The following is a 21,910-nucleotide window of genomic DNA, read 5'->3' as shown; positions in this document are numbered from 1 at the left end:
TTATATACATTAGGAGGGGATGGAGAAGAAAGGCTGGACAGGATATAGAGACTGTCAGGAATGGAAGTAAGGGAGAGATTTCTAGATGAGGTGAATGTAGCAACATTACTGAGAAATCACACAAAGAAGGAAGCAGCCTGATGTAGATGCTGAATACAAACACATGCCTCAGGACACCAAGGAGAAGCCCCAGGAAAAAGAAACAAAAAGGCTGACCCTGTTGCAACAGGTATACTTAGAATACTCATTTAGAAGATCACAGACAGCTTTACTGAACATGAATAGTTTAATACCCATTACAACCACATTTCCTTTTTATTGGGAGCATCCCAATTCCAAGCAAATCACTGATTTTAAGCTCAAGTACAATAAAACAATTGGGTATCTGATTTTCCTAGTATGTTTTAACAGCCACTGTGGACTTGAAAGTCTGGAAGATTTACCCATGGCAAAGAGAGATGGGAAAGTGAGGAGGAGGAGAAAGTAAATGGTATAGTCATCATTTATTTTGGGTAAGGATTTCCCTGAATAACTCAGCAGCATTATTAATAAATGACTTTTAGCTCCTTAACAACTCTGGAGGTAGGAAACAACCAGCAGAGTGTGGCTGCATAAAACAGTAAGGAATGTCATTTTCTATCTTGTGGGCTGGTAGGCCATAAAGGAAATAGAAAAACAAAGCATTTGTCCTTGCAACATATCTAGTCTCGAAACCTAGGATTTTGGAAAATGTCAACTATCATATTTCAGCTTATCCAGACTTCTGGGAAGTGGAGTTACCTTTTAAAGATATAATTGGACATACCAAGACATCCACAACCTGTAGTCTGGGGAAGGAGAATTCTTTTTGAAAATTATTTGAGTACAAAAAAAGGGAAGAGGAAAGAGCAACCCCTCTCAATTTCCAAATCGCCTGTCAGAAACAGAATTATAATTAATTAATTATGTCTGCTGTACTTTGACTACATCACCCTGAACTGTGTTACTAATTTGGTCACTTTTGTCCGCTATATATTTAGTAGCATTTTTCTTATAGATAATTTAGATTTGGGTTTTAACATCTAACTTGACCCTGATTTCTAAAGTGTCACTGGAATATCCTCAAAGCATTTTACCTTACTAACAGAATGAGCCTTCTACCTCACAATTTACTGATATTTAAATTAGAATTAATTCCCCATCCACAAGCACTACCCCACATGGTATATCCCTATGTTTGATGTTCATATTATCTTGAGTACCCTGATCTCCTCCAGCTGCTTGTCTGGATTTGGACCAGACCACGTTGTGGACAGGCAGGCCATGGGGGGGTCAGTGTCTCACTCATGTCCCAGACCTCCTCCAGTCTGCAGGGGTGAGCACACATTCATTCAGTGCTATCCTGAACCTTGGGCATGGGTTGGATGATGTCTCTAACTCTTAGTAGGTTTTCTGACTGATTAACTGATTTTATGACCAAAGTTCCAAAAGAATGAAAATGCATTTCCCACCAAATTTCATACCCTCTTATCAGCATACACGGTACACACACAGCTTTGTTTCAAAACTATGACCTTTGACTTTACTTCCAAGAACTCTTCATCAAGGAAAACTAGTAGCTATTTTGATATCTGTCAAGATTTCCAAGATAGTCTATATCTTTCTTTTTCTCTCTGTATCTGGCTTTCTCTCTCTAGTATCTATCTATCTATCTATCTATCTATCCATCTATCTATCTAACCCAATCTATCTAGATTTAAAATTTTAGCCACAGTTGTCTCATAGTCTCATAGGACCCTTTCAGGGAAACTTCAAGGTCAAAATCCTTTTCATAATAATACTAAGATATTTTTTCATTGTCATAACTTTATAGTGAAAATTTTCCAGATTTTACATGATATGTGATAACATCATTGCTTTGATGTTAATATGTAATATATTTATTATGGTTATTTGTAAATGAATTAATATATAAGCCATTGGGATCTCAGCAATTTAAAGAGTTCTAAAGGGTCCTGAAACTAAAAATTTTGAGAACCACTACTTTATTCTAAGGGGGCTGACTCACTCAGAAATTCTTTATTGGCCCCAATCATTGATTGAGAGAGCCTCATAGCACTGAGCTCCAATCATCGAGTGGGTCCACCTACCATTTATATAACACCTAGAGGAGGAAATCCTTTTCTGATTCCACTCTTTTAATAGACAGGTGATTCTGAGAACCATAAAAACAGAGAGAAAATATTAGCAGTGCACAGAATGACTCTTGAAGTCTCTGTACAAATGTACTGTTATATCTCTGCACTAATAGTATGTATTCTCAGCAAACATGGGCTTTCAAAATCCTTTCCCTTATTGCTAGGTAGCAATTCTCATTGCTCTGAGGAGTCCCTTAAATTTGTATCTGCAAAGCATTAATGTACACCAATATTGGGACAGTAAGTACCATTTCCATATTTGACACTTCTCCAGACAAATTAAAATGAATAATATGCACATGAGCAGGCCCATAGTATATATGAATTTGTGAGTTCCTCCACTTGCTTCTGAGTCGAGATGGTACTATGCAAACTGCTTTCTTTAATGGGAAGTTAAAAATCATTTATTCATTCTAGAGCTGAACAGCAAAGACTTCTTAGCCTAATCAATGGAAAGCTGATTGCTTTATTTTTCAAACATACTTTTAATTAAGCAATCTACGTGTTTCACTTCTTTCAAATACCCTCTAAAAAGCCTGAAGCACAAGACTGATGAAGTCAGAAACAGGTCTTTAAAGCAGTATGTCTCATCTGACATTCTTTTCATTGAGAGTCAAAGTGGGAAGAACACTGAAGGTGACCAACTTGGATCTTGAAGAATGAAGACAAAATTGTCCAGCTAGAGAATAGGAAAGAGGGCTTTTCAGTAAATTCTTGACATTTGAAAAAAATGTAAATCCTGGGGCATATTAATTGATTTCAACTTGAAAAGTGTAACATCTCTCAAAAAATTACCAACCATGTACAAATATTCCACTTGTGTTTACACTGGGGTGAAGATTATAGTACCAATCTAATTTTGTTCAACAATTTCAGATTAAGAACATGCTTTCAAAACCACAACATGGATTAGATGACTTCTAATTCAGATTCAATGTTTTCTAATAACTGACATGTATTCACAACTCCCATTCTGAGGGAAATCAGATTTAAATGTTTTTCAATAATATTAGCTCAGTTCAAAATAGTAAATTCCTCAGAGAAACAAACAAAAAAAAATGATTACTTTAGCTAAAACTATGTATTTTCATAATGAAAGAGACCCAAAAGGTTATCTACATAAAAACCTTCTTTTTAATACAGGAATCTCTCCTATATTACCCCCCTCCCCAAATATGGTCACTAAGCGTCAACAGTAAAGATCCCTATTTCACAGGGGTGCCAGAAGTTCTCTACTGAATAAATTCAGTTACTGGCACCTTGACTAACGTTCCTATTAAAAACAAATATAAAATATAAAATATTTCTTAATTTAATCTTTAAAAAAATCTATAAGCTAGCAAAAATGTAAGAAATCTTGGAAAGCCAAAAGGCTAGTTAAAAGTGGAAATCCAGGAAGGTATGTGAATCCACTGAAGTTGGCATTTTTCTTGCACATATTTGCCAAAACCAGGTGATCTCAATCTGATTTTTCAATTCTGCACCTGATGTTCATAAACCTTGACACAGGTATAAGAGGAAAAACATCTGCAATAATATTTTATAACAACAGATTGGCCCACAGGTGATTCTGTTTTTTTCTTTTTTAATTGCTGTTCAAGTTCAGTTGTCTCCATTTCCACCCCATCAAGCTCCCCGGCCCCACCCATCCCCATCTCCCACCCTCGAACCTGCCCACCTTTGGCTTTGTCCATGTGTCCTTTATACATGTTCCTTGATGGCACATGTCATTTTGCAATCTAAATTTACACACTACTTGGATGGTCCCAAAACCCACAAGTCAAGACTATGAGTACAACAGACCTGGGCTGGGGTGTCCCCAGGTGCTTGCCAGAAGCAAAAGCAAATCTCGTCTGGAAGAACACAACTTCAACTCTAGGACTCAAAGAAGTTCTACAGATAAATTTCCAAGAAGTATGAACTCACAGTAAAAAATCAAAAGCACTCACAAAGTTCAAGTATGATAGGCAAAAGCCAGCAGAAACAGACAGCAAAATTGGGTCTGCCAAGATGCAAACAAGTACCTGCCCATTCCTCTCTGAAGCAACGGAGATTAAGTGTAATCATTCTTTCACAGTTTACTTTATCTTATCTAGAAGCATCGCAGATCTTCCTCCTTCCTTTTTATAACAAGATGTCAATAACTTTCTCCACCTTGGCTGTTTCTCCTCTGAACATACCCTAGCTGGTAAGTGAAATTTTCAAGTACTCCAGGTATAGTCTGAGAACAGCAGACAGGATGGGACCATCCATCTACTTTCCCTGATCTACACTCTGCTTCTATTAATGAAGCTGTATACATAAATGTTCTTTTCAATATTCTTGATACCCATGAATTTCAAAGACACACATGTTGGAAACCGCCCTGCCTGGTATCAGAAGCTGTAACCCCCGCCTAGGCTAAGGGAACACCCTTGGAACCGTAAGCCAGCAAGGAGACAAAAGCTTATCTCCCTGGCAGGAGTGCTGCTTCTGCTGCTTCATTCAAAACTGAACCCCAAAGCTTGGTCAGTTAGCCAAAGACAGGTAAGATTCCCCAAGGGGGGAGCGATCTAAGATAGGCACGATCACGTGGGAGGCCCCCAAAAGAAGGATTTTGGGGGCTACAGCAAAAGGGGGTGATGGACCCTTGCTCCTCAGCTTTGACATTGCCTGAGTTCTCAGCGTCTGGGAGAAAATCTCCTTATCTCTTGGTTGCCTTAGTTCCTTTGCTCCACTTAAGCCTGAAACAATGACAGGGTGGTGCAGCTCTGTGCTGAAAAGGGCGGGTTCCCCGGGTGATCAGGCCTAAGAAAGAACATGTAAATTCCTGTGAAACCTGCTTTGTTTAGAATGCTCTCAGTTGAATGAGAAGGGTCCAAGGAGGAAGTTAGTTTGTTCCTTAAAAGTCTTACAGCTCTTTGACCCTGACTCAAAATAGGCCCTCAGACTTCCTTGTTATCTATTGTTTGATCCTTACTTCCTAGCAATGAGTAATGAGCTTTTACCTGAATTCTTATGCAAACAAAACCAATAAAAAGCCTCTCCGGAGGGGGAACAGCACGCTCTCCCCACAAGGGAGGGTGGCCATGGCACCCTCCAGGAGAGAGGGTGGCCAAGGCACTCCCCACGTGAGGAGTGGCCCTGCTGTTCCTATTCCCCCACAGGACCTGGTTGTCTGTGTATGTTTTTCTCGCGTTTCGACGAGCCATCTGCAGCATTCCGTGATCACTGCTGGCTGGGGACCCATGCATCACACACATTCATGTAACTTTGCTGAACCTAAGGCACAGCTCTGGGTCCCAAGGTAAGAATGCACTTAACATTTAGGATGTATGTAAAAAAATCCAAATCTCTCACTTTTATCCCCATGAACTACTATCAGGTTAGATGGCGTCCTCAGCAAATCCTGAATTGGTACAACTGATTTTTCTGAAACTAAATAAAATAGTTCACATTTACCTTCTTTAAGAAATGAATTTATTGGTTTGGGCTCATAATTTCAATCTAAGATATTTTTGAATATTGATTCTATTCTCCAGTGTACTAGCCACCTCTTCTTTTCTAGCTTTAAATGATGTTCAAATATGACAAAAATAATTCTTATGTCTTTATCCAAATTGATAAAGACCCTGGAAAGTATAGGCTGTCCTGTGAGACTCGAGACAATTCTACCATGTTGACAATTCATTAGCAATACCATTCTCCCTGATGGTAGTAAGTTACTGTGTATCTCATTAGGAAATCTTGAAGCAGTTTGGAAACACAAACATAGTTTGGAAACACAAACATATTTAGCATGATTCTCTCCAGATATACTGGGTTCCTTTCTCTAAATTGTGATTACAGCTGTAAATTTCTCTTCCTACCTTCCTTGGTTTGGTTCAACTAACCTTTGATCAGACTCTATTTTGTGTGGGGCAGAGTGGAAGACATTGCAGATGTGGAAAAAGACACAGGTGTTACCACTGGACCATCACATTCTAGTTGAGAAAACCTGATTCATTCATAAATAAAGGGACTATATCCTCCACCATCTCCCCAAGCCCAAATTGTGCCACAGAGAGTTTTCAAAAAGCTCTTCTTGTTCCTTCTTCTCCCTTACTACCTTTCTTCCTTCCTTTAACAAATGTTTATGAAAACCCCATTATGTTAGGCACTGGCAATATACAGTGATCCCAGCCCTCATGGACAGCAAACAGTGTAGTCCTGGGAGACAGGCAGAGACAAATAAAATGGTGCTTTGTTAGCACTGCTGTGAAAGAGACAATAAGGAGATGATCCACACAACATCACAGAGGGACCTATCTTAAGAAGGGAAGTCACCTGTCATGGCTATCTGGTGTCTCCACAGTCTTCCAGTCATCTGACAGCCTCTACTGAGTAATATTTGGCAACAGAGACAAAAGATGAAATCCTGGCCCTCCAAAATATACAGATTTCAGATATGACTTGTCTAACACCTGTGACCTTATGTGAAGAAACAAGTCTAGAAGGAAAGGTTATAAAAATCTACCCTTGCCCTAGCTGGTGTGGCTCAGTGGATTGAGCGCTGGCCTCTGAACCAAAGGGTCGCCGGTTTGATTCCCAGTCAGGACACATGCCTGGGCTGCAGGCCAGGTCTCCAGTAAGCAGTGTGCAAGAGGCAACCACACACTGATGTTTCTCTCCCTCTCTATCTCCCTCCCTTCCCCTCTAAAAGTAAATAAAATCTTAAAAAAAAAAAAAATCCACCCCTGCTCTCACCCTCCTGATCCCAACCTGGGTTTTTCTATCTGTGGCCACGGCAAGAAGTTCCCAAGAAGTCAACTCCTCCTTTGCCCCACATTCTTCCTCTACTCCATATGCCAGTGCTGCTAGAAAAATGGTAAAAACGATTTTTGGGGTGTAACCAGATGATGGAATTAGAAATACTCACATCTAAGCTTATTAGCAATCACCCTGATTCTAGTTCAGGCCTGATTCTCTAATAAAGTAGCCAGAGCCTGCTGGTTGCTAAGCTTCCCATCACTTTCTGATTCAGGCAAGGTTCCTGGGGTGTAGTTATCATTACTCAGCCCAAAGCCCTCTTAAATTATTCTTTTAAGTCAGGGTTAATAGCTTGGATGGGACAGAGTCTCCGGGAATCTCCAGGGCTGGACAAATAGTGTTTTAGCCAGCTTGATAGTCTCAGACATGGCATCTGCCTGCTGGTTCTGTGGCTCTGTTGGGGGAGGGCTCAAAGAAGAGATAATGGCTTCTGCCTGCCTTTCTGTCTGAGAGGAAGCTGTCCCCCAGCTCCTGCCTGGATGCCAGACACTTCAGTTCCTCCCTGTATGCCACTGGTGCCTTTCAAGCTGCTACCCTGGTGCTGGAGCTCAGAGGGAGGGAGTCTCCGTAAGTCCATGTGTGGGTTCTTTAAGGGGAACTGCTTGAGACTCCAGAAGTCTCTTCCACTGACTCAATCCCTGCTGGTTTTTACAGCTAGAAGTTATGAGGACTTACATTCCTGGAACAGGAACGCTGGCCTGGGAAGCCTAATGTGGGGCTGGGACTCCTCACTCCTCAGATATCCCTCCTGAATTTTTATCCACCACATGTGGAGGATGTAGGACCAGCCTGTTCCACATCTGCACCCCTCAGACCAGACTGGATGGATGTGGTTTCTTTAATTCTGTATTTGTCAGACCTCCATTCAACTAAATTGCTGATGGTTGTGAGTCTCATCTAGCCCATTTTAAGAAGAGTGTTACCCTTGGGAAACAAAGGGAGATGGTGCTCCTTGGCCTAGAGTCTACTGACACCCATGCATTATATGAAGCTTCTTCATGTTCCTCTTCCCTTATGCTTTACAGGAACCATACTGAGTTACATATCTCAGAGACTTGCTTTGAAACGTGTGGATTATTTATCATGTTACATTGTTATAAGAACTTTTGAACTAACAAATGAAAGAGAAGCCTGCATATACATATATTTTAACCTTATTTTTATATCTCACTGCCTGTTAATTTTCTAAACACCTGGACCAAGCAGGCTGTTTGATTCATTCCTTGGTTACAAAGTCATTTTCACACTTTCACCTCCCAAAACTATTTTGTCCCTTTTCTTCACTAAGTAAAAATCTGTCCTGATCTCAGCGTAATTTGGGTTTCTCTCAAAGTACCACTGATGATTTCCCTCCTGGGCATTCCTCAATCCCATCTCTACTTCCAACAGTTTCGCTACTGAGACCCTGAAGGTAGACACATGGGTTTTATATAAACTGGCAGTGTCTGGTTTAAGCTCAATTTATGGCAGTAAAATTAAAGACAGAAAAAAATACATTGTGGCAGATAATCCTAAAATGGTCCCATAATCTCTTCCTCCTAGTGTTCAGGCCTTTGTGTAATACCTCCCACTGAATGTGGGTGAGACCTGTGACTTGCCTTTACCAATAGAATACAGCAAAGGATATGAGATGTATGTAATTGCATGTATATAACTATGTTAGATAAAACTGTAATGTGTCTTTTGAGAAAGCACTGTCCCTTGCTTGCCCTGATGAAACAAAAGACAATGGTAGGGAGACCCACATGGCAAGGAAATGAAGGCAGCCTCTAGCTGACAGCCAGCAAGAACTGAATGCTGCCAACAACCATAAGAGCTCAGAAGTGAATTCTTCCCTCATTGAGCATCAGATGAGATGGCAACCCTAAGTAGCAGCTCTATTGCAAACTGGTAAGAGTCTAAAACAAAGAACTCTGCTAAGCTGTACCCAGTTGCTGACCCACACAAACTATATGATAATAAATGTGTGTTGTTTTAAGTCACATTTGTGATAATATTGCTATGTAGCAATAGATAATTAATCCTACAAAAAAAACATGAAAGAAAGAGAAAAGCAGCCTCTGATATCTGAGAGCTAACTTTAGGAAGGCCTTGATGTTGATTGGGCTGTTCTGTACTTATACTAGGCCTTGGTGTTAACCACAAACAATTCCAAAAAACATCAACACCAGACAAGGTCATAAAGACAGAAGCAAAAATTATGGCCATTCTGTAATCATGTCTGAACATGAACAAAAACCTGAACATTGATCAAATCCCTCAAATGACCAAACATCCCCCTATATTGGCTAATATAAGTACACAGCTTTAACCTTGATTCACTCCCCATTGTGTATATACATATGAGATTTACTTAGATGTCCATTCGTTGAATTGCCCTTCCTTAAAGCATCCAACACAGAGTAAAGCGTTACACTCTTGAACTTTCACCCAATGACCTAAAGCAAGCCTAAATCCTATAACAAGTCTTTTCTACTACCTCCTTATTGAGATGCTGCATGGTTCCCTACTGCTGTGTGATCTTCCCATAGAACCAGTGATAAACTCAACTTGTTCAACTAGAGGTGTGTCCCTAGTGGTCTTTGGCCCTTCATTACTGATAGTATGTTATACTGTTACAACTTATTTATAAGGCAACACAGAGGAGTCATTACCCAAACATCAACTCCTAGGAAATGTTTTAGCAGAAAATACCTGCTCAGGCTTTACAACAGTATTATCTACAATGGCAAACAGAAACAACCTAAAAGTCTAACAATAGGAAAATGTTTAATGAATTGTGTTGCATCAACACGTGGCTTACCTAGAATTCACATAATCATGAAGGCTAAAACAGAAAATGTTTAGGGTCTGATGTGACAAAAAAAACACGCAGACTATAAAAATGCAAATAAAGGTTATTCATTAGCTGAACAGCTATAATGTGTCAGGCACTATTTTAGGCATTTTGATCAGTTCATTTAATCTTCATAATACCCTGCCAGGAAAGTAATATTATTTGTTTTTCAGAAGAAGATACTAAGGGCAAGGAGAGGTCAAATAAATTGGCCCTCATCACATAGTTGGGAATAGAGGAGACAAATATGAAATGAAATATGACCCCAAATGCTGTGTTTTTAACTATACTGTTCTACCGCTTTTAGAAATATATGACAATTGCAACTAGGTATAACTATGGTATCAGAAACAAACACTAGACGATAATATGCAAATGTGAAATAACTGTGATATGGGATTACGTTAAAGGCAATTTAATTTTAAAAATCATCATCTTTCATGCTATATGATCTACTCAATGCAAACAACACAGATAATCGAGCAATGAACTCTTGACCTCCAATTCTCTCTGAGAAATTAAATTACCCTGCCAGGCAGGGTATGTCTTTGGAAAAAGAGCTGTCCAAAACTACTTGTAATTTTACTTTTTTCTGGCCTTCTGAGTGAGTAAGCTGGCTTTGACTGTCTGGGGGAGAGGTTCTGTTGTCCCCATTCCCCAAGTCAGTGTTTCTTAACATGGGTTTTCTAATCCAACTTTCATAGAATCCAAAGTGTCCTCTATTTCAATTTACGACAAAGGGAAGGTGACAGTGGTCAAAGTGCCTTCTGAGGTTTGCCCAGGAAAGGATTTAAGTTATCCTAAAAGTACACGACTACATCATCACATCTTTTGAGGTTTTTATTTGGGAGATGACCACCTGCTGTGACATCCCCTCCCAATTACATCATCTGCATAATCACTTCAGAAGACTGTTGCACAGGGGTCAAAGCAGAGCTCATTTTTTGACAGGGCTTCTGAGACAGGGAAAGCAAAGCTGGATGCTTCAAAAGACATGAACGTTTTAAGGGGGGCAGAATGAGTATGGTGGAGAAGAAAGGATGTGAAACAATGCCTTGTAAATTTGATTTTACTGATACTACATCTCAGCTGCACCAGAATTAATTATGTACAAAATGATTAATCACTGTCTCCATGAGATATTCAAGGTCCTGCTGCCTATTCTCAGCATGAAAAATATATAACACTGAAATATGACTTTCAGGCTTGTGTTCATTCTATACCCTTTAAATAAAGTGGAACAAAAAAATTTGCCTTGGGCTTGGCTGAGTTATGTGGTTTATCTCCTAAGTGGCAAAGCTTCATTTCTCAGCCCAATCACCAAACCGGGTCCAAGTCATAAGAAGCCTGGTAGAGAAGGAAAAATGCTTGTGCTGTATCTCAGACATCAATTTATCAGATGCAATAATTGTTCTGAGAGGCAGGTTCTCTCTTTGTGTTTATGGAAAAATAGGCACTGAAAAGAAAATTAATTTAGTTAATGGGCAAATGCTGATGGCTTTGTGAGACATATGATTTTTGACAAGTGTAGCTGATGAATTACAACCTGCCTCTGCTAGAGGAAGATGTAGAGAAAAAGGACAAATCTTTGGGGTGTTACCTGAGGCAAAGACTCCAGCTGAGCCCCCACGTACCTTCTCGGCATACTCAGACACAATCTGCTTGATCTCAGCGGAGCAGAGTCCCACGATCTGGCCCATGGAGCTTGCGGTGAGACGGCTCTGCAATCACAGGGAGGGTGTGTTCTCAAGGCCATGCCTTGTCTTTCACAGAACTGGAAAACCTAACACTCTGAATACTACAACAAAATAGATAATATTCCCAGGGGAGAACATAATTTGGCTTTTGTTTATGTATTCATCAACAAGAAAGGGAAAAAACAGGCTTCAGGACAAATGTGAAGCCACCTTCTCCACTTCCTGAGGCACTCGGCTCACTGCCAGATTCTCTTGGGATCCCAGATACCACTGGAAAATCATTCTTCATCCTTTATACTCCATCCCAAGGTCTCTCTTCCTAAAAGGTCACTACACAGAGCCTGTCGGGAACTTTGCAGCCTTAGGACCCAGGGAAAAAGGAAGGTCAAATGGGAGAAAAAGAAAAATCTCAGAACTCCTAAAATATCTCTACCACAGGCCTTTCCTGCCCTCCAAAGAAATGATCCTTGCAAAGTCCTTGGTAAAACCTCCTGGAAAGCCCTTCACTTCTGAGAAGACCAACTCTAAATTTGGTATTCTATTTTCTACCTAGATGGTAAGAAGGAAGCAGAAGACAATGGTTCCTTTGGCATGGGATGTAACTCATGGTTGTGAAGGAGGAGAACTGAACCATGGCTCTTCCACTGAGGCCCATATGGTGCTATCCCAGCAGGGACATCCTGCCTGTACAAGGGTTCCTCAAGTCTTCCTCCTAGAGGTTAACATGGATGGCAACACTATGAAAAGCTTCCCAAAAGAAAGAGCCCTAGGAAGCAGGAAACACTGAGTGCTGAAAAGACAGGGCTCTGAAGAAGGTGGTCCCTCCCTCTGGGAAGAGGTCCCACAGAGCCAAGCAGGCTGGTTCCAAGTCCCCATCTCCACAGCACACCCTCCCCCACAACCACTCCCATCTCACCTCTTCATTTGCCATGGCAGTCATCTTGGTCATCAGTGACTGAATACGCTGCTAAGAGAGGAATGTAGAGAAGTAGCAGTGAGTGGATCTGACCACCTAAGACTAACACAGTATGCCTAAACAGGACATTGTTTTACTTGATTTCATTTTATGGTGAGTCTTGTGAGAGGTGATAAAAGGAAACTGGAAAGGGTGTGAAAGGTCAACTAACAGCAGCTGGCTGACGGAAGCACCTGGCCATTCTGGAAAGCTGGGGGTGAAAGTGGAATTTCTCCCCAAATGGTCAAGCAGAACCTTCAGAGGACCTATGTGGGCCACACACCTCTTCAGCAGCTTGAAGCTCATCTTCCTCATGAGCATCAGCTTTTTCTGCAGCCAAGAGCCCTGCGGGAAGTGCTGTTTTCTTGTCTTCAGCCTAGAAGGCAAGATGCAAAATCAGCTGAGCATCGGAGTTGGAGACTCAGTAGAGAAAGGACAATATTGCAAAGAGGCATGAGTCTGTGAGTAAAAACACACAGATCTGGAAGGCAGAATCAATCCCTGCAAAAGAATGGAAAACCCAGAGACCTGAGTTTCCATTCCAATAGCAGAGCAAGCAGGTTGAGCTTCAGACCCCAGCCACCGCCTGTCTCCATTACTAAACTGCTTGCCAATTAAATCCCTATGAAATCATTCACATTTGCCAGACTTATCCTTAAATTTTGATAGGGTCTTTCCCTTACTTTAATGCTTTCAAGAACAGATCAATGTCCAAAGGAGTGCTTTTCAAAACTGCCAGTTGAGACCTATTAGTGGGACATGAAAATAATTTAGGTAGAACAAGCATCTAAACAGATTAAATAAAAATAATAAAGAAGGCACATATCAGAGTGCTTTGCAGGCAGTTATGGGTTAAGTACTGCTTTATGAAACTTAAAGTCAATAAAGTTTGAAAGACACTGGCCTAAAGGGTAAAAATCTAAACTGCTTCACCTGGTGATCAAGCTCCATATTCTGTATCCAGTCTCAGGCTCTAAATGTACCACGCCATACTTAAGATATATGAATTAAGTATGGTTCCTCAAATGTGGGCTGGGAGTCTTCAGTTCTTGGTTTTAATTCTACCTCTGCCATCAATCAGCTAGGTGACCTCAGGCTTAACTTCTCTGGATATTAGGGTCTTCTAGGGTTGAAAGGGAGGACTGGTCTCAAATACCCTTCTCAGACAATCCTAATTCTGGAATGCTTTTCTATAACAAGTCTACAACTGCCCCTGGGGAACACCCTAGCTCCCAACTGCTGCGTGTATCTATAGGGGATAAGACTTCCAGTGCAAATGTGCCATCTGACATAAGAATGAGAAGATGAGCCTGATGTGAATACTCTTTCATGGTCATTTCATGATTTTCCCATCATAATCAACCTGCCTTATTCCAGGATATAGTCATACGCATAAACATTCCTGTCAGACTGAAATTAGACATCAAATTAAATGTATGCATCAAATTCTTATATATCAGATGTCACATGACATACTGAAATCCAAAAAATGCCTTGTTTTGGAGGAAATGCCAGTTTAGTTGAGTGAAAACACAAATATGGAAAAAATAAATAACAAGAAAACCAAAAAAAGATATAATCAGCACATGACTAATTGCTAATGAAATAGTAACAACTACATGTTTAAAATGTATGGACCATTCTGTGTGCTTTGTATTTTAATCTTCACAACAATGTTGCAAGGTAGTACAATTATTGCCCCCATTTTATAGATGTTGTGAAGTAAGGCACAACAATTAAGCATATTATCCAAAGTCATACAGAGAAGGGATGAGGTTAGGATTTGAAACCAGCAAGTCCAGCTTTAGAACACATGCTTTAATCACTGTCAGGGCCCTCCGATGACTGAGACAACTACCCCAGGAAGCAGAAGGAGGCTGGAATCCAGGAAGGTCTCCAGAAAGAAAATGTGAAGGATGTGGAACCTAGATAGAGGGAAGGGTGGCAAGAGAACAAGAGGAGGAGTGTTGTTCCATTATAGAAAATCTGGGGGTCAGGTGAGGAACGAGAAAAAAGATTAACAGACCTCACTCTGCAGACCTCTATTGTTTAAGAGTTCATTGACTATTTTATAGTTAGCACTTTATTATTTTAAAGGCAGAGGTTAAGAGTGCATACCTGATGTCACACGGACCTGCATTCAGATTCTTAATATGGCACTTAAGAAGCTGCGTGATCTTGGACAAATCACTGAGCTTCTCTGGGCCTCACCTTTCTAACCTGAAATACAGGAATCAGCATGTTCCTCATAGAGCTGTTCAGAGGAGTAAGTGAAAAAATACACGTGGAGCTCTGAACAAAGGGCCTGGAGCACAGTAAAGGTCTGGCACTGTAAGATTATATGCATGCCCTGCTTCTGACATTAAGGATCATTAATAAACACATAAATGAAGAAAAATCTTCAAGACTAATTTGTGAAGTTAGAAAAATCTATCTTGACTTATTTGATTTTTTCCACACTAGCTATCCTAGTACAGGGGCAGGCCTGTAATTTATGGTTGTGTTTTATTTCACTGCCAGTATCCTGTTTGCACCTGTCCGTGGTCTCTCTCACTCAATGAGAAATGCACAGGGTCTTGGCAGTGGACTTCACCTTCACACTTTTAGAATTATTAGAGCTCACAGGATTGAGCCAGGAGCCATGACATCTAATCACCCTTCACTTCCAGTCCCAGATGAGGTTGCTGCTTCAGCTTCCCCAGCCTGGCGAAGCACATCTTCATAGCGCTGGGTGGCCCAAGGACCAGAGCCTGGTTGGCAGTAGCCCTGCCTTCCCACCCCTGCTGGGCAGCCCGATAGTGTAAGACAGAGACAAAAGGGAAGATCACTTCCATCTCTCAAATACACTCTCCCATTATATATGCTTTTCTTACCTTCTCTATTTTGCTCTGGCGGCTAAATCCATATCTCCTGCAGGCCACAAAAAAGGGAGTCCAATTACTATTCAAAAATCACATAAAGTTAGTAAAATGCATTTTAGTTGGATTTTTATATGGAAAATGAATTTAGGCTATTTGGTGACTGGAGAAAGTTCTTTAAATATCTACACCACAAACATATTCCACTGTTTTTGAATAAAGGGCCAGCCACCCTATTTGCCATATGAATACTTAAGGCAGAACTCTGACAATGTAGAGTGCAATATTCTCTTTAAGTGTAATCGTTACTCTAGAGAGGAACTGCATTTCTGACCCACAGTTTAAGCTAAGAGCCTTAAAAATACCTCTATAAACAAATGTGAATGTATTTGCTGAAGCTAAGCATGTTCTCTAATGCCAACTTTCACACCTTCAGTCCAGCCCATTTTTTATTCTCAAGCATAACTGAGGCATTTTGCCAATAATGTGTTCATGTCACTCACTTTAAAAAATATTCATAAATGCACTTTAGTTTAAATTAGTTTATTTTCTGGCTCTAATTAATATCTACTTTTTAAAAGTAAGTATAACAATACAAAAACCATTTGACCTGAAACAAAAAGCATGAGGAAAAATACCCAACTTCACTCACTTTTAAATAGTTTACAAGGAAATAAAAGTTACAACATGCAGCCAGTTAAGAAAAACAGATTAAGGGCTTTGGCTCTGCTCTCACTGTGTCAGGCCTCACTTAATGTTTCAGTGTGCTGCCCTCTTAGCTGAACTCCAACCTCACTCTACTCCCACTCTTCTTCCCCATTCTTCTTTTTAAAAATATTTTATTTAGTTTTAGACAGAGGGGATGAGAGGGAGAAATAGAGGAAGAAAAACATCGATGTGTGGTTGCCTCTCTCGTGCCCGGTACTGGGGACCTGACCCATAACCCAGGCACGTGCCCTGACTGGGAATTGAGCCAGTGACCCTTTGGTTCACAGGCTGGTGTTCAGTCCACTGAGCCACACCAGCCAGGGTTTCTTTCCCCATACTTATCCAATTTCCCATTGGCCTGATCTGCACCAATCAACAGCAGGCCTCTTCCCTCAAGACAAAATGACCTCCTGGGCACTCTCATGAGGGCTTCCCTTCTATGGCCCTGCCTAACAACCATTTCACTTCCTGCAGCTCACCTTACATGCTCCAGTGCACCCAGCCTGAAGAGACAGCTTTGCACACACTGGGATGTCTTCTCCCTTTCTATTTTCCTATTCATTCCTCACACTTCAGCTCTAAGGCCACCTTTTCTCCAAAGCATCCTCATGCACAGACACCCTCCCCTAGATGATTCATCCCTATGTCTGTGCATGTTCCCCCGCTTCCTACATGGCAATCATATTCAACTACCTATTTGCATGTCTGCATCCTTCTCCTGGAGGGCACGGATGCTACTTTTACATTTGCTATTTCCAACGTGTGTTGAAATAAATAAACTAAAACAAGTGAAAGAAAACAAAGAAATCAAGGAGCCAAAAATACCACCTGACCATGCAACGGACTGTCATATAATCAGAGAAACCACTAAGTTAACTGCTGGGCACAACACGCTCAACCATTAGGCATAAATCTACAGACCCAAAGTACAGAGGGATAAGATGGCAGCCAAGTAGGTGGAAGCCAAGCCCACTTGCTCTTGCCCCCAGCACGGATATTCAGCTGATCTTCCAACAATCAACAGAATCTTAGCTGATATGAATTTTGAAGCCAAGGAGTAAAGAGGAGGCTTTGCTCCATCCAGTAAGAGATTTTATAAGTTGAAGCGGGGGTACCCTGCATGAGGTCCCTGCAATAGAGGAAAGAGCAGAGGACAGAAAAAGCAGCTTAGTAGCTCCCACCCCTCTTGGAGTGGGGTAGAGGCCCCAGTCCCACACAGGGGATGCCCAACCCTAATCGGGAGACACTTGGGAGGATATAGGGAGTCTGGGAGACTCAGGCTGCATACACAGAGCAAGCAGAATGTCTACAGCTACAGCACCAACTGGGAGAGTTCAAGAGAGAAATTCTAGCTCCTAAGACTAATTGAGGCACTGGCAGGTTGAGGCCAGACCTGACTGAGAAAGATTTGCCTTTTGGGGAAGTGGAGTGTACAGAGAGCCAGGCAGCAGCTCAGGATTGCAGTGTGGGTGACACATAGGAACTTTTTTTAAAGAGAGGAGCAGAGGCACGGCTGAGTAGGGAACCCATGCATTTGCACAGCTGCTCTGCCAGCAAAGGGGCTAGATTCAAAATGCAGTTCATGCCTGCTGAACCCAGCTGGCCAGGAAGAGTGGAAGACTGCACACTACAGGGCTCTATCCAGCATAGCTGGCAATTGGGGTTGGGGAGGGATGCACACAGAACACAGGGTTTGAGTCTGAGGTCCCTGCAAGAGCAGTGAGCTGGGAACTGGCTGGAAAGGAGCTGAGCACCTGAGATTCTTTGTAGCTAGGCAGGGCCACTCAAACTGTGGAGTACAAATTTCTGGGAAGGGGAAGACATCCCAACCCCCACCTGCAGGGCAGCAAACTCTACACAGCAAGGCCAGGCTCAAAAACCCACTGCTGAGCACATATTCACAGAGGAAAGAAAGAGAATCTCCAAAGAAGCCCTTCATGAACTTTTATTAGATGTTATGCTGGCTCCTCCTTAGGCCCTATTCCACTCAAAAGAGAAGAGCAAAAAGATCAGAAATTGGTGCAGCAAGAATTATTCAGGGCTATGCCCAGCCTCAGCTCTCACAGAGCTGCCATCAGCACCAAGCAGGAAAGAGCTGACCGTTTTACACAGATCGGCCTCCTCACATGAAACAAGCAGCTAATTAATTAGAAACTATACATTATTGGAAATAATCTGGAACAGACCAAGACATTTGGCATAGGGGCAGGGGAACACACCCACCATCTACCTGGAGACTGAACAGTGCCTCCTGGGGGGTGATCCTGGGATCCCACCCTCCTGATAGCACCAGAGGCTCCCTCTGGAAGCAGGTGGAGGTGGTAAATGCGGTGCTGTCGGATGTGCTGTCAGATATTAAATGAACCACCCCTGGGCCTTGTGTTGATAAAAAGCCATTAGGGCAGAACAGAAAGAATGAGGCAAACCTGAAGGAGACGGCCACAGACTGTAGATTGCTTATAGCCTTGAACAGGCTGCCTAAAGCTAGACTATGACACCAGCTGACATGAGGAAAGGATCCTGAAGGAAAAGACAGTAGGCCAACAAACACCAGACTCCGCTGAGATGAATTCCACCTCATTCTTTTTCATTATTTGTGCTATTTTTTCCTCCTGCATAGATTTTTAACATTGCTTCTTTGTCTTCAATTTTGTTCCTATTTCGCTATTTTTATTTATATATAGGTATTTTTTACTTTTATCCTTTTTTTAAGTTTTAACTCCAATCTCATATTTTACTCTTCCCTCCTCTTACTCCATTTTGTCTTCATCCTTCTCTTTCTTACTGTTTTAAATTTTATTTTTTCCTTTTCTACACCTTGTTTCTATTCCTTACTCTTACTATTACTCCTTCCTCCATACCCTCAAAACCATCTCTTTCCACTAGTCATATCACATTCTTTTCCCTTTCTTATAATATCCTTATTGTAGTTCCACCTTTATTAATAGTTCCTCAGTTGTCATTGATATTAAGGTTATAAATTACTGCATTTATTCAATTTTATCTCCAGTTGTTCACTATTTTTTTAAATTTTTAAATCTCATTTTTCACTGTTCCCCGTCCTAACCCATTTTGCCTTCCTCCTCTGCCTTACCTTCATTTTAAATTTTATTTTCTCTCTTTCTTGGCCTCGTTTCTAATTCATACACTTACTGTTTCTCCTCCCTGTATCCTCTCAAAACCACTTTTCTTCCCCTTAGACCCCTCATAATCTTTTTTCTTTCTTATAATACTATCATTCTCTTCCCATCTTTATGAAGCTTGGCTCCTTTGGCATAGATATTGCTGTGGTAGTTGTTTTTCTTCAATTTGGTTCCTATTTTTCCATTATTTTTTTCTAAAAACCTCATATTGTACTCTTCCTTTTTCTTATTCCAGTTTACCTATTCCCTTCCTATTTTATTTACATTGTAAATTTTATTTTTTCCTTTTCCTTACCTTGTCTGTATTGCCTACTCTTATTTCTCCTCCCCCTACCCTCTCAAAATCATTTTTCTTTCCATTAGTCACCTCATATTCTTTTTGCCTTTCATATAATATTCTTACTCTCTTCCCACCTTTATACATCTTAGCTCATTTGTTGTTGGTATTGTGGTAGTGATTGAAGGGTATTTTTGTTGGTGTAGGTCTTGACTGCTGGGATATTTTGTTCTGGCAGCTCCTGTACAACAGCATACAAGACATGGTAGGGGCTATGACACTCAGCCAGCTGGAGGTGAGAACCCATCAGTGAGTGAGCCACCAACAACCAAAACCCAATTACAACAACAGAGCCCACATAAACTGCATAAAAGGCATCTCTAGATATCATGTGGATGATATCCACATCAGGAATACAAGGAGACTGCACCACTGGGTCCCACAGGATTCCTGCCACAGAAAGCAACTCAACAAAGACAGGGAGTCAAAGCTAATCAATCTAACACACAGAAATAAACAAAAAGAGCCACCTAAAATGCAGAGACAAAGAAACAATCACCAATTGAAAGGAAAGGAGGAATCCCCAGAAAAAGTGCTAAATCAAACTGAGGCAAGCAATTTCTCAGATATAAGAGTTCAAAGTAATGGTTATAAGGATGCTAAAGGAACTCAATGAGAATGACAAGAAACTACATCAGCATGAAAAAGGACATAGAAACTATGAAAAATAACCAGGAGGAAATGAAGAATACAATATCTTAAGTGAAGTATACACTAGAAGGAAATAAACGCAGGCTAGATGAAGCAGAGGATCAAGTCAGCAAATTGAAGGTACACGAAAAAACACCCAGTCGGAGCAACAAAATGTAAAAGGACTAAAAAGGAATACAGATACTTTAAAGGGGCTATAGGACAATACGAAACATAACAATATTTGCATATAGGGATTCTAGAAGGAGAAGAAAAGGAGCAAGGGATAGAAATCCTGTTTGAAAAAATGATGAGACAATACTTCCCTAACTTGATAAAGGGGAAAAGTCATGCAAGTTCAGGAAGCACAGAGGATGCCAATTGAGAAGAACCCAAAGAGGCCTACTGCAAAAAACACCATAATTAATTTGACAAAATTTAAAGAAAGTTTTAAAGGCAACAAAGGAGAAACAGGTAGTGCCATACAAGGGAGCTCTGCTAAGGCTATCAGCTGATTTCCGAATAGAAACACTACAAGCCAGAAGGGACTGGCACAAAATATTCCATGTAATGAAAAGCAAAGATCTGCAACCAAGACTACTCTACCCAGCAAGGTTCTCATTTAACATGGAAGGTGAAATAAAGAGTTTCTCAGACAAAAAAAATAAAAAGGTTAAAAGAGTACACCCCCATCAAACCAGCATTGCAAGAGATGCTAAAGGGACTGCTTTAAGAAGATGAAGAAAAAGAGAGGGAGGTACAAGGAACACAGGTACAAAGGGAAAAAAATGCTAATAAATAGCTCTGGCTGACGTGGCTTAGTGGATTGAGCACTGGCCTGCAAATGAAAGAGTCGCTGGTTCGATTCCCAGTCAGGGCACATGCCTGGGTTTCAGACCAGGTCCCCAGTGAGGGGTGCGTGAGAGGCAACCACACACTGATGTTTCTCTCTCTCTCTTCCTCTGTCTAAAAACAAATAAACAAAATCTTTTTAAAAAGGCAATAAATAAATAACCATCAATAACCACCTTAAGTGTGAATGGATAAAATGCACCAATCAAAAGACACAGGATAGCTGAGTGGATAAGAAAACACAATCTGCATATATGCTGCCTACAAAAGACCCACTTCAGAACAAAAGATCTACACAGGTTGAAAGGTAAGGGATGGAAAAAAATTTTTCAAGCAAATGGACATGAAAAAAAAAAGATGGGGTAGCAATACTTAGACAAAATAGACTTCAAAACAAAGGCCATAACAAGAGACAAAGAAGGTCACTACATAATACGTAAGAGAGTTGTCCAACAAGAGGACATAATCCTTGTAAACTTATATGCACCCTCCATAGAAGCACATAAATACATAAGGAAAATCCTCGAGGACTTTAAAAAGGAGATCGACAGCAATACAGTCATCATTGGGGATTTTAACATTTCACTGTCAACAATGGATAGACCACCCAAACAAAAATCAACAAGAATAGTGTGGCATTGAACAACACTCTAGAACAAATGCACTTAATAGATATTTAAAGAGCATTTCTCCCCAAAGCAGCAAAATATACATTCTTTTCAAATGCACAAGGGATATTTTCATAGACCACATGGTAGGGCATAAAACAAGCCTCAACAAAGTCAAAAAAATTGAAATCACATCAAGCACTTTCTTAGATCACAATGGCTTAAAGCTAAAAACCAACCTTACGGAAAAAACTCAAAAACATTCAAATACATGGAGACTGAATAACATGTTATTAAATAATGAATGGGTAACAATAAGAT

At 40.7% G+C, this 21,910-nt stretch overlaps 1 protein-coding gene across 3 annotated transcripts in view; it reads right to left on the bottom strand.

The window, feature by feature from the left end:
* CCDC93 (coiled-coil domain containing 93) overlaps window positions 1-21,910 on the bottom strand; it is a 96,880-nt gene that overhangs the window by 37,540 nt on the left and 37,430 nt on the right. For 2 of the 3 annotated variants that reach the window (XM_036023637.1, XM_028533487.2), the window contains exons 8-11: window positions 15,327-15,363; window positions 12,737-12,829; window positions 12,415-12,465; window positions 11,436-11,522 (exon numbers count right to left, since the gene is read on the bottom strand). In XM_036023637.1, coding sequence (XP_035879530.1) covers window positions 11,436-11,522; window positions 12,415-12,465; window positions 12,737-12,829; window positions 15,327-15,363 — 268 coding nt within the window. The remainder of the gene's footprint in view (window positions 1-11,435; window positions 11,523-12,414; window positions 12,466-12,736; window positions 12,830-15,326; window positions 15,364-21,910) is intronic. The other variant, XM_036023638.1, reaches the window with a different exon arrangement.

The sequence above is a fragment of the Phyllostomus discolor genome, chromosome 4 (genome assembly GCF_004126475.2).
Source record: "Phyllostomus discolor isolate MPI-MPIP mPhyDis1 chromosome 4, mPhyDis1.pri.v3, whole genome shotgun sequence".
NCBI classification, from domain to species: domain Eukaryota; kingdom Metazoa; phylum Chordata; class Mammalia; order Chiroptera; family Phyllostomidae; genus Phyllostomus; species Phyllostomus discolor.
Note: the sequence above shows the minus strand (reverse complement) of the source record. Positions and strands in the feature narration are given on the sequence as shown.